This window comes from Boleophthalmus pectinirostris, unplaced genomic scaffold (assembly GCF_026225935.1).
Source record: "Boleophthalmus pectinirostris isolate CB_2022bp ecotype Guang Dong unplaced genomic scaffold, ASM2622593v1 HiC_scaffold_6, whole genome shotgun sequence".
Lineage (NCBI taxonomy): Eukaryota > Metazoa > Chordata > Actinopteri > Gobiiformes > Gobiidae > Boleophthalmus > Boleophthalmus pectinirostris.
This window is the reverse complement of record NW_026571447.1, coordinates 10,509,982-10,523,130: the sequence shown is the minus strand read 5'-3', so window position 1 is coordinate 10,523,130 and position 13,149 is coordinate 10,509,982. Positions and strand designations below refer to the sequence as shown.

At 38.9% G+C, this 13,149-nt stretch overlaps 1 protein-coding gene across 1 annotated transcript; it reads right to left on the bottom strand.

Moving 5' to 3' along the window:
* Window positions 1-46: 46 nt before the first annotated feature.
* LOC110175082 (B-cell receptor CD22-like) lies at window positions 47-12,834 on the bottom strand. The gene is made up of 16 exons (XM_055163443.1): window positions 12,110-12,834; window positions 11,276-11,686; window positions 10,837-11,109; window positions 10,475-10,735; window positions 10,150-10,407; window positions 9,595-9,852; window positions 8,719-8,988; window positions 8,221-8,490; window positions 7,871-8,134; window positions 7,306-7,378; window positions 6,366-6,438; window positions 5,151-5,248; window positions 4,996-5,056; window positions 2,138-2,211; window positions 2,008-2,068; window positions 47-1,153 (listed from the first exon to the last, which is right to left on the bottom strand). The coding sequence occupies exons 1-16, from the start codon at window positions 12,156-12,158 to the stop codon at window positions 998-1,000; spliced, it is 2,910 nt and encodes a 969-aa protein (XP_055019418.1). The 5' UTR covers window positions 12,159-12,834; the 3' UTR covers window positions 47-997.
* Between the last annotated feature and the right edge of the window lie 315 nt (window positions 12,835-13,149).

Here is a 13,149-nt window from a genome sequence, read left to right as displayed (position 1 = left end):
TCTTATGCCCTCTACTGATCACACATTGTTAAAACAAAAATATCCATAACTTTACAAACCAGTTTAATAAAAATAACTTTAGTTTATATACATACATTAAAAATAAATCCTCCGAAAAATAGAATAAAACAAAATTTAAAAAGCTGTGTGAAAGGCAGAGCTAATACATGATGACCACCCACCAACTCAATATTTCAAGGGACCCCCCACAGTCTCAAATAAACCACAAATAAAGAAATTCAACCAGGGGAGACAGATGAGTGAGGAGAAGGACAGGCTGAGGAGGCTGATGGTTCTACTGCTGCAGTGAAAATGGGTTGAGATGCGGCGTATGTAGGCAGTGTAAACTGAGTTCAGACCTGGGCATCAAGGCGTCCAGTTTATATGCAAAGTTTATGTGGACGCGTGTCTATAGTGTCTTTAGTTTTTGCGGCTCGTCTTCAGGTGTCAGCATCTATGCTCTGGATATGCCCAAGGCGTTGGCGTCAGAAGTAGAAAAAGCAGAACTTTTGATGTCAAGCGTGCCAAGTCCACTTATCAGGGACTACTATCTAGTAACATAGCGACGTTGTTATCTGGAAGAAGTAGAAGAAAGAGAAAGACCCGGGGGCCACAAACACTATAACAAGAAATCTACACCATGTCATAAGTAGAGTATAAATATATATATATATATGCCGCCGTGCTGATCGCCATCCGCTGATGGGTTTTGTGAAATAAATACACTAACTCGACCACTCTCTTGACCAGGAAAACAAGACACTCACAAACCACAGTGGATGCTCTGGACGTGCATCAAGTATTTTTCTCCTGTTCATCCATGGCATCCAAGACGCACATCAGGGGCGTCTGAACTCAAATGCAAAGGCGTCCAACTAGAGGTGTCCAGCATATTTTTGATGCTACGGTCTGAACACAGCTTAAGGGTGAAGAATACAGTGTTCCTGGTTTCATTTACAGTTTTTCGTGAGCTTCTCGTAACTGCTCCTAATTATGTTTAGAAGTTGAGCCCTGAGTACTCCTCCTCCGCTGCCGTCACTTTCCTCCTGAAGTTCACCTCGGAGTAATTCACATCCACCTCATCCTCACTGCTGTCTGCTGCAGCTGAACAATCCGCCTTTTTTCTAACATTCTCATAGACATCTCCTGCTTCCTGTAACACAAAATAATACACAGGTTTCTGACACTGTCTTTAAAGCTGCAATATGTAACTTTGCTTGTCTTTATGGAAGAGTAATTGCTTTGTCTGAAATATTCCACAGCATGGCATTAAACATCTGTCCAATCTATCCCCAATCTTGTAACGCTACCAGGACAAGTTACAGGTCAAATCTGTGGAGAGGCGACACAGCTCACAGTAACAACACATTTTTCAAAGTATTTTTGAGCCATTAAAACAGCTGCAATTTATTAAGTGTGAGATAGACAGAGGTAGCCAAAAATCAGAAGCACAAAGAAGTGGTCCAAGAAAATACTCAAAGAGTTAAAAGTTTTTTGGGAAAACTAGTGTTCAAGTAAGAGTAACTTAAAGTCAGGTAACATCTGACTTACAATTTGAAGTTAAAGTAATTTGAAGTACAAAAAATTAAATAATGCACAAAATCTGGTATTTTCAACGGACAAATAAAAAAATTTGAAAAACTACATCATATCCGAAGGAGCGGTGCAAGAAACAAATAATTTCAGACTGTCAACCTAAAGCTTTTGTCACTTGTAAACTTATTCTCAGTGGGATGAGTAAACCAAGTAAGACTACTGGTACTTCAGTAAAAATATTACTCAAGTAGGAGTATGCTGCTGTGAAAAGTACTCAGAAAAGATAACAAGTAAAGAGTAAAAGTAACTAAGTCCTACCCACCTCTGAAGATAGATTAGTTTAAGACCATACTGTGGAAGATTCCAAGTAAAACAATAGCCTCTCCATAGCTGACACTCTACCAGAAAAGTTACATAATTCAGCTTTAACCAAAATGTGTGTAAAAAGTGCATTGGTGACACTTGGTTTACCTCATGATGCTTCTTTACAGTGGAGTAGACGACTTCCTCTCTGTCTTTGGGGATCATAGCCCTACAGACAGATTGTAATGTGAGTCTTTTACTGGATGGACTTTTACTCATGTTACTGGGTGGAACTTACGATCGGTTCTTGTCAAAGTGCAAAGAGGCATAGAAGAGAGAGTCTGCGTTTTGATCACTGGTGCCAGGACGGCTCTGAGAAGTGAAATCGTGGAAAAATTTATTCATGAATTAGACTGTGATCACCTAAAATGCAAATGGTAAGGTGGTCATGATGTCAAAAATAAACAAAAAAACAAAGAAAAATATAGAAAACCAACTTATTATTTTTTTCCCCTCTGACTCAAGCCCTCTACTCTACTGACACAGAATCTTTGAACACAAGTGAAAAACATGAAAGGGTACAAATTGTGGTAAGCTGGTATTAATCAAATAATTGTTGACTAATGAAATAATCATGATCTGATAACTGTTAACTGGATTTTAAGAGGCTCAAAAACACAAAAATGTTTTATAACAGCAGTTTTAAATAGGTGAGGCCCACCTCCCCCTGGGGGTACCAAAGAGCCACTGGAGAGGTGAAACATACATGTGAAGAACAAATAACGGTCCACATCTGTACACATCTGCAACAGTATTGATATCGGTAATTGTGCATGCGTGTATTAGCTGTAAAATGCATCATTTTCTGATTCCATCTCAACAGAAATCAGCAGCAAGGGAGGAGACAGGATCCAGCCAAAAACATAGGAAATATGATTGTGATTATTTAAAGTTCAGTTTCACCTGGTTAGGTTAGGTTTGCACCTCTGCCACAGACAGAGACAAAGCACACGAATTTAGTGAACAAGCCAGTTGAGTTTTTTGAGAGGAATCGTGATGATTTGCAATCACAGAAAAGCATTATGCAATAGTTTGGCTATAGTAATATCAAGGAAAATGAAGCATCTTATCGTGTAGTGAAGGCAGTCAAGCCCCATAACACTGGAGAAACATTGCTAATTCCTGCTATTTTGTTCGAGACCATATGCTTAATATCAGACCCATACACGTGCCGATATCAGCCATCAGGTGTCGCCAGTGGTCATTTTGGCACCAATTACAAATCTTAAGCATGTTCTGTTGATTTGGATAGACCTACTGATGTTCAGTAAGGTTAAAAGTAGCCTCAATTAGGCCTGCATGAAGTTTGAAATTATTTGCTTTTGCAAAAATAATTTATGAATGCACTTAAAAAAAAATATATGTAAATATACATTAGCACCGGCCCTCTTTGCTCTGTATATGCTCCCCCTGGGTGATGTTTTTAGAAAGCACAATGTCACTTTTCACTGCTTTGCAGATGATATTCAAATGTATCTGCCAGTGACTGCAACTGATAGCCAAAGCACTATTAAAGCTCTGCAGGACTGTCTCAGGGACGTACAAACCTGGTTGAGCGCAAACTTCCTGAATCTAAATCATAAAAAAACAGAGATTGTGGTGTTTGGGCAAATTAATCCATTGATTGGGCAGGACAGTGTGATTGGTCCCCTGTCCTCATATTGTCTTCCTGCAGTGAAGAATCTTAGGGTGATTGTGGACTCCACGTTCAAACTGGACAAGCACATTAGCGCTGTGATTAAGTCCAGCTTCTTTCAGTTAAGGCTCCTCACTAAAGTAAAGCCCTACCTCCCACGGGCAGAGTTCGAAAAAGTGATCCATGCTTTCGTGACATCACGCCTGGACTATTGTAATTCTTTATATGTAGGGTTGGACCAGGGCTCCCTGCAATGCATACAACACGTCCAGAACGCTGCAGCTCGTCTGCTGACAAATACTAAAAAATGTGAACACATCACACCTCTTCTGTGTGACCTGCACTGGCTCCCTGTCCTATACCGGGTGCAATTTAAAATGTTGTTAATTGTTTTCAAATGTCTGCACTCCATGGGTCCAGTCTACTTGAGGGAGTTACTGCAGCCCTATACTCCCCCCAGAGCCCTGAGATCAGCTCCTGTTGGTCGTGCCCAAAACTCGTCTCAAGACAAGAGGTGACAGAGCTTTTTCTGTGGCAGCGCCCAGACTATGGAATTGCCTTCCTCTTGCTGTCAGATCCTCTCAGTCTGTAACGCAGTTTAAGACAAGACTGAAAACTCACCTCTTCTCCCTGGCATTTAGTACGAGCTAGTCAGGTTATCTTGGTAGTTTTAACATGTTTTCTGTATATTTGTATATGTAACTGTTTCTTCTATGCTGTTGCTGTTGACTTGTATGTGAAGCACTTTGGTCAACTGAAGTTGTTTTAAATGTGCTATATAAATAAATTTGAATTGAATTGAATTGAAAATACAATATTAAAAACGATATATAAAAGATATATATTATCAGTTGTTATTCAAACTCATCATTGCCATAATTGCCAGGAACACAAAAGATGCATTTACTTCAAAGACCTGTGTGGGGGAGGGCAGGCAGATGGGATTTTATTGAAGGCTCACATCTTGAAACCTTTTGGGTTAAAAACACAGAGTACAACAGCAAAAATCTTTTGACCAATCATAAAAAAAAAAAAAAGCAAGTTTGAATGTTAACAACATGATGCTTTCTCAGACACATAGACCACAGAGGTGGGACAAGACAGAAGATTAGGTTCCACAAGATTGAGACAAGATGAGCTTTTAGATAATTTAGATTTGATATTTGCAGCACTGAGGTGCTTGCCCATATGCCAAGGGCATAATGTTCAGCAGTTACCATGGTGACACTATGCACACATTTGGAATAACTACCAAAAAAGTTTTACGATTGTCTGAAAACGCAAGAAAAAAATATAAATTGGATTTAAATAACATACTTTCTGGAGCCTGTGATCGATACAAGCATTCAGGGTCCTGTTTAGGAGTTTGATTTTCAACAAAAAGATGAGAGTGACTAGAGTGTAAGAGTGAAAAACTATTGACTAGAGCTACTGCTGGTGCTCTGTTCTTAAATACGTACCCGTTTATCTTTGGAGGGGTTCACAGTGGAGTAAAGAACATTGACACTGGATGTACTGTTCCTGTCAACACATAAGGACAAGTAAACAGCATCTTCCCTGAGTGAATACTATCAGACATTGTGTTTGTGCATTCTCTTTATCTGTTTTTACTCACATCATGTCTGCTCTCTGCTGAGGTGGTGGGACATCTCTCCTTCCAGGTGTCTCTGCATGGACATCCTCTGAGCAGCCTCTGGAGCTGTGCCATCGTCCCTGAACACAAGATGATAATAAACTTTTAAGTCTTTATTTTGATAGAACAAGTTTGTATGTGGCTTTCAGATTCTAGATTAAGTCACACTCTCAAGTGGAGGGACAAGTACTTCACCGGTATTTCACAAAAAAATAATGTATCCATAACTCTGGCAACACATTCCACCCTCACAAACTGCATCTCCGAAATAAAGTACTACAGTCTAACTTCCTCCAGCTTAACTGCGACAAAACTGAAATAATCATTATCAACCCCAAAACACTCCTCAAAATCCATAATAACTTCACCCTCCCCAGTCCCCTCCTCCTCCCACCTTCGTAACCTTAGCATCTTCTCTGACCAAGACCCTCTCCTAGGAACACCACATCAAACACATCATCAAAACTGCCTTCTATCACCTTCAGAACATTGCTCACCTCTGCCAATCCCTCTCCTGTCAGTCTGCCAAAACCCTCATCCACGCCTTTGTCACCTTCCGCCTCCACTACTGCAATAGCCTGCTCTACCCTCCAAACTCCTCAACCGACTCCAGTATATCCAGAACTCTGCTGCCCGCCTCCTCACCCGCACCTCCTCCCGTGAACACATTACCCCTGTCCTCAGAGATCTCCACTTGCTCCCCATCGCCCAGCACATCCAATTTAAACTCCTCAACATTGTGTACGAGTCCCTCCATAACCGGGCACCTACCTGCCTCTCTGAGCTCCTCCACCACCACACCTCCACCTGTGCCCTCTGATCAGCTGATGCCAACCTCCTGTCTTCCAACACCAGGACTAAACACAAGACTTGGGGAGACAGGGCCTTCTCTTCTTCTGCTGCTGCCCCCACCCTCTGGAAATCCCTCCCCAAGCACATCAGAGACTCATTCACACTCCCCATGTTAAAAAAGCCCTGAAAACCCATCTCTTCAAAACCACCTCTCATTAACTGTCTTTTTCTTTTGTTTGCCTTTGTTTGTTTCCTCATATAAAGCGTCTATGAGTATCTTGAAAAGTGCTATACAAGTGTTATGTATTATTATTATTGTGACACAAACAAAAGGGTAACCTCATTATTAATTTCTATTACAAATTCAATGTACTGCATCATACATATAGATATAGAAAATATTACCACAGCCTTTGAGCAACTCCTCCACCATGATTTGTTCGTTCTTTCTTCTTCAAACGACCCCTTTATTTTCAGTCTGAAAAACAAAACTAAATTAAAGACAGATTGGAGAACCTCTTATAAGATTTGATTTTTTTAGAATGTTTGCCTGCTGCGTGGAGATGTTATTGCTGTGTCTATGTTACACAGCATGAGATTAAATTTATTATCTCCATGGAAACAAGTAGGTGGTCAGGCCAAGTTACAGGTCAGATGTGTGGAGAGTACAGATATTTTGGTTGGCCAGTATATACTGGGACAATGTTTGGACTTTTTTTTTTTTGTATTAGCTTTTGTTTTGATCAATCTGCTCCTTAACTTTATCTTTAATATGAAGAAATAACTGCACAAAATGTGACTACAGCAGCTTTTTTATAGGTTTGTTGTAAAAAAAAGCAAAAAGAACCATGGGTGAATTTGTTTTAAATTTAAATACATAATTTGGGGAAAATAATCAAAATCAGCCCCAAGTAAAAATATCGGCAGAGCTTATTGGCCATTGTTTACTCTGGATTCTTAACTATCAATATCAGCGTTGGCCATAAAAAATAAAAAAAACTACATACTGGTAGATCTCTAGTCTCCACTAGAGATCTACCAGGCAGCACAAATGCATGTTAGTCAATGTATTTTTAAAGTAATAAACCATTTATGATTAAATAAATGCAAGCTGGATGAATGTAAAGCCATACTGTGTGAAATTCAACTGTAGTAACAGCTCCATGGAGACCTCCCACACACACAAAAATTACATGGTGCAACTATAATAGTTTTTCTTCCTTGATTTTTAAAAATATATTTTTTTTAACTTGATTTGTTTGATTTGTCATCAAATGCCATGTATTATTAAACAAATGTGGTTCCATAACTTTACAATAAAATATTACTGAATATTTGATGGTACCTGTAAACAATGAAAGCACATAAGATGATCAACAGAGGCACCAGAGCCAGACCAATGTACTTCACAAAGCTTTCTGCAGAGAAGAAACACCATAAACTCCAATCAATCTACACATTTTGTAATTTTAACATGAAATAATCTTAAACTTAATAATAAGCTTCCTGTTTTTGCCTGAGGCTAAAATAAATAACAAAACCACACAAAATCAGAAAGGTTTGGCCATTGATTGGTTGGTACATTGATAATGCTGCTATTGAGATAAAACTGATAATATGATAATAAAATCTGTAGCAAAATAGAAATGGGAAGGTTTAATTAAATATAATTTTGGTTGCATAATTAATTGGATCCACACACACTTTCTGTTTTAGTTTTGCAGTTGTTTATAAGAGGACTTTTTTAAAAAGTGTAATTAATATATACATGCAATTTCAAAAATGTGTCCACATTTAACAGTGTAGATCTCTGAACCAAATACATAAAAAAAATACTTTTGATGCTTGGATTTCCAGGACACCCTGATCTTCACTTGTTTTGTTGTTATTGTGTTATAGTGTCTCCTTACCCTGTAGAAAGAGGCTGACTGGCTCAGACGTGCTCTCACTGATCTGGTTCTTGGCAGTGCAGTAGTAGACTCCGGGCTGTGTGGACAGCACAGTGTAGTTGATGTTCTCAGACACTTTGAGCTCTCCGTCCTCCGTCCTCCTGTACCAGGTGTAGAGGTTGACCGGGGGGAAGCTGTGGCTGCTGCAGCTCAGAGTCACTGAGCTGCTCCCATCAGGGCCCTGCTCCTCCTCTGCTCTCAGCACCACAGCCTGCTTTGGACCAACTCAACATGCACAAGGCGCTCTTACTAAGTGTGGAATTCACACACACATTAGTGCCAGACTAAGTTTTCTGTTTAAACATACTCACACATGACTTGAACTTCAGCTGGTGGAGACGTTCCTTGTCCGACCTGGTTGTGGGCGGTGCAGCTGTAGAGGCCACTGTCGTTCACACTGACTGAGCTCACACTGAAGGTGGGCCCCGTGTGCACAAGGGACTCCTGCCCCGTGGGGCCCCTGCTCCAGGTCACTGAGCTCACAGGAGGATGGCTCAGAGCGCTGCAGTGTAACGTCAGTGTTGTGTTCTCTTTGACCATCAGACCTGGATCAGCCTGGACTCTCACCTTCTGAGGAGCATCTGCAGACACACAATACTGTACTTATGGAAATGTACAGTGACTATAGAAGACAGACTCTTTTCCTGAACATCTCCATAAAATCATCATTATGTTAACAAATTTTCTGTCTCATTCCATTTAGGAATCTTTTAGAGCATGTAAATGTTTGCAAATGTCAGTCTTAATAGTTGTTAGAGTAAATACAGACTGGCCTGATTGTGAAACATGTAAAACCCAACTTGACCCACATTTGACGGTGAGTGACCTCTTGGTGCTGTCTGAGCCCACACTGTTGTGGGCGGAGCAGGTGTATTCTCCTGAATGGGCAGAGGTCACAGTGACAGAGTAGATCAGAGAGTTGTGCTCAGTGTCTCTGAGCAGCTCCACTGGAGAACCCTGTGAGGTCCTGCTGAGGGTCAGGGTGGACACTGGAGAACTGTCCACACGACATGTGATGGAGACATTCTGTCCCTCTGTCACCTCTGAGTCCATGGACAGAGTCAGACTGGTGGGAGAATCTGTGGGAGGAAAATTATAGTCACACACTATCAAGGTTATCATACATGTTTTCAAATAATACTTGCAGAATACTTTGTGCTCATTAACAGACATCATTTAGGACTTGATTTTGTTAAGTAAAAGTACAAATACTGGAGCAAAGAAATATTCAAGTGAAAGTATAACATGAAAAAATACTTCAGTAAAATTATTAAAATATCAATTTAAAAATGTACTTGAATAGAAAGTAGAAGTATTTATTTATTTTTTTTATGTAGTGAAGTAGAAAGTACAAGATATCTTCTCTCAAATGTAATGAAGTAAAAGTAAAATGTATCCACTTTAAAATGTACTTAAGTATAGTATTTTACTACTTTTTCTTTGTCACATTCCACCACTGTTTAGGATTACTGACTAAATTCATTTGAACATTCTAACAAAACAGTTATTAACAAATAATTGTGAACTGAGTCAAACATGAGCAAGTCTAATTATACATAGAGCGGACATACATAAACCCATTATAAAATGGCTCATAAAGTTATGAGCTATTCAGATATACACCACACATGAGTATAATATAGTCAGAGAGAGTGAGGACCCAGAGTGACTTACAGAGCATTTTTATACACAGGTTTGTGCTGTAGCCTGATCCGTGTTTGTTGGTGGCAATTTGCAGCTGTAGCAGCCCTCGTCTGCTCTCTGCACTTTCTTCATCTCCAGTCTGTTTTCACTTATTCCCTGAAGATATTGACTGCCTTTATACCAGTAGTATGTGTGAGGAGGAGGGTTGGCATCACTGTTACATTTGAGAGTCACAGAGTGACCCACTGCTACTTCTCTGCTCTGACCAACTATTTCAATGTTGGTGTTCTTTGGTTTGTCTGCAACAGATACAGTTTCCTCATTACTTTTTCATAAACATAAAATCAACTGCCATTTTGTCAATCACATCTACAAACAACAATCCAGATAAATACATTAAACAGACCAACATCGGCCTAGGGTTTGTTTGTGTGGCAGCATCTGCAGGCCCTGTCACTGTTTTCTTTTAGATAATTTGGTTAAAACATTAAATTTATGTAGAAGCACCCCTCTCTCTTTGTCACAGCTGTGTAACATTAACATCTTGTTTACATATGTCTTGACTAATGCATAGGGGAGACAGTTCTGAAACTCACACTCAACATCTATCTGCAGAGGTCCTGACTTTGCAGAGGACACAGTGTTTTCAGCGGAGCATGTGTAAGAGCCACTGTCTTCAGGCTGCAGAGTCTTAACATACGTCTGTCCCCAGGACACTCTCTGATCATTTTTATACCAGTTATATCTATGAGGATGGGGGTTGCTCCGGATCACAGTACAGCTGAGTGTAAGTGTCTGGTCTTGTTTATATGGAGGTTGAGGTGAAGACACTCTCACCTCTACAACAGGTGCATCTGAAACAAAAGGGAAGTGTATGAGCCAATTCAAGTGTATAATGACTTTGTTATAAAAGTGTCTTACATTGAACATCTATGTGGACAGAGTTGGATCTTTCTGTCCCATGTTTGTTTTGAGCAGTACAAACATACTCTCCACTGTGTTCAGTCTGAGCTGAGTCAATTTTCCAAATGGCTCCACTGTGAGAGGAGGACCTCCTCTGGTTGTTCTTGTACCAGGTAAAGACTGGGGCCGGATTTCCTTTGGCCGAACAAGTCAAAGTTACAGAATGACCCTCTTTAACACTAGTGGAGCTCATTACTGCCTGTGTTCCATGAGGAGAATCTACATAAATGTAGATATATCACAATTATATAGTGTCTTTAATTTCATATGTCTTTAGTCACCTGCACATGTTAAAGGAAACAGTCCAAGTCTAAACTTACACTCCACTGAGATCGTGATCTTCTTCATCAGCTGTGGGTTCTTGTTTCCTCGTGTTTGACAGGTGAACTCTTTGCCGTCGTCCGTCCATGAGGCTCTGTAGGATGCAGTAACAGAATAACTATAACCATACTGAGATGTTCTTAAACCAGACGGAGGAACAGTTTGAATTTCCAAGTTTTCAGAACATGAACTCGGAGTAGAACATGTGAGAGTGATGGTTTGAGACTCTTCTACAGATGCTGGTTTGTTGAATGTGATTGGACATGGGTTTTCTGAGAAGGGAAAGAAGTTTTATTAGTGATTATAATTTATTCATAAAAGATAATAAAGACATTAACCAAAAAGACAAAAAAAAACCCAACAAAAAACTAAACTTTACATAAAAATACAATCATCAGCCATGATTCTAAATGAAAGAGTGACAGTAGATGTACTTGCCTGTGACTGTAATGACAGCATTATTCCATGTACTCCATTTAAAGTCCCGCTCCTTAGAGATATATCTGAAAAAATACTCTCCACTGTCCTGTTCTGTCAGATTACAGATTTTAACACTGCATGATGGATTATTGGAGGATAAGGCTGTATTCTCTAATCGTGTAGATCCAGTGTAATTGACTCGATGTCTAAACTGTGGACTGATGTGTTGTTCTGTGGGCTTGTTACTGTAAACAGTGGTGCCACTGAGTTTGCCTTCATCCCATTTTCCATCCTTCATCCAGAACCACAGAGCATCTTCATCAGGTAAAACTCCAGTGACTTTACATCTGATCTCAACACATGTCCCCTGAACAGCAGTCAGTGAGGTTGTCTCTATTTTTATATAATCGGCTAAGTAACATGGAACACCTGAAGGAAAAGATAAAGACATAAAAAGGTAAATTTAATCAATGCATCCTAAATATAATTATTACAAAGTCCAATTCCATTTGAAAGCTAGGGCTATTGTGAATAAAGCATTGTGTGAACTCAAGATCATTTTTACATTTTCATTAACTTCATTTTATAACATTCAGTTGATATGATGAAGCCAGACATCTCCAGTAGAATTAATCCATGATTGTGGTCGAGCTTTTACTCTCTACAAACTCCTTCTAAAATGTCATCATCTTCATCATCACCATCTAAATTTTCTTCAGTTTAATATGCATTTTTTTAAAGGACCTCAATGGATTTGGCTTGTTTTTTGTTTGATTAATTACTTTAGGAATTAGTTTTTCTTGTAATAAAGTAAACTATGTCTTGATATATTATGATGCATTATATACATACCTATAACTGTCATCAGAAGAATGAGCCTGCTGATTTGTTTGCATTCCATTCCTCCAGAAATCCAGCTTTGTCTATGGATTTTCTTTCACAAGTAGTGTTTTTTGTCTTCAAGAATGTGATGTCATACTCCCAGAGAACAAGAGGCAGAATTCACTATTGACAAGGTGTTATTCACATGGGAAAGAGGTAAATTCACAAAAGTTCACTCATTTCTATTGGTAACTAGATTCTACAACTCTTTATCTCAACAAAAATTTGCATTGTGATCATATGATTTGTAGCTACATACATCTGTTTTAAATATGATTGTCCAGTATGTTATCATGCTGTTTTAATCATTTGAACCCACAATCGATTCGCTTTGAAAGTAAACTACGGAAAATATTAAAAAATCTCAGTGTGTGCCAGTGTGTGCCATTACCGTCTCCATATTATTATTTCCCTTAATTGTCTATTTCTTGTTTATTGTCATTTTTTGTTTTGTTTTTGTATGTACCTGATCTTGAAGAACACATTTTAAGTTATGTTAAATGCAGAGAAATGTAAGTTAAGATTGCAATAGACAAACAGTTAAATGTACAAAATAAGGCTTCATAAAAAGTTTAGATTAACAGTAGCATTGCAGTTTAAAAAAATCACACGATGTAACACATATCATTCCTATTACTTGTTCAAAAAAACACAAAAACTCTTAAAATCTAAAATTTAAACATTCAAAATTTAAGACGTACCTTTTAGGACTCTGTACTGCAGATTTATAAAGTAAAAATAAAATTGGGAAGTTTTCACACTTGGCTTCAGACTTACACCATTTGCATGTTCACCCATGCACAGTGGGGAGCATTATTTTAATATGTGCAATGAGAACGCTGACAGACGAGTGCACTTCCTCTTTCTGGAAGTGTGAAAGTCAGCAGCTTGAAACTTACTGATCTGAACTGTAATGTAGCATACTGCTGTAACCTGCTTTTCTCCCTGGTGGTCGATAGATTTAATGTATACTGTGGAACATTTTAGTCAAAGTAATAACATTTCCAGGT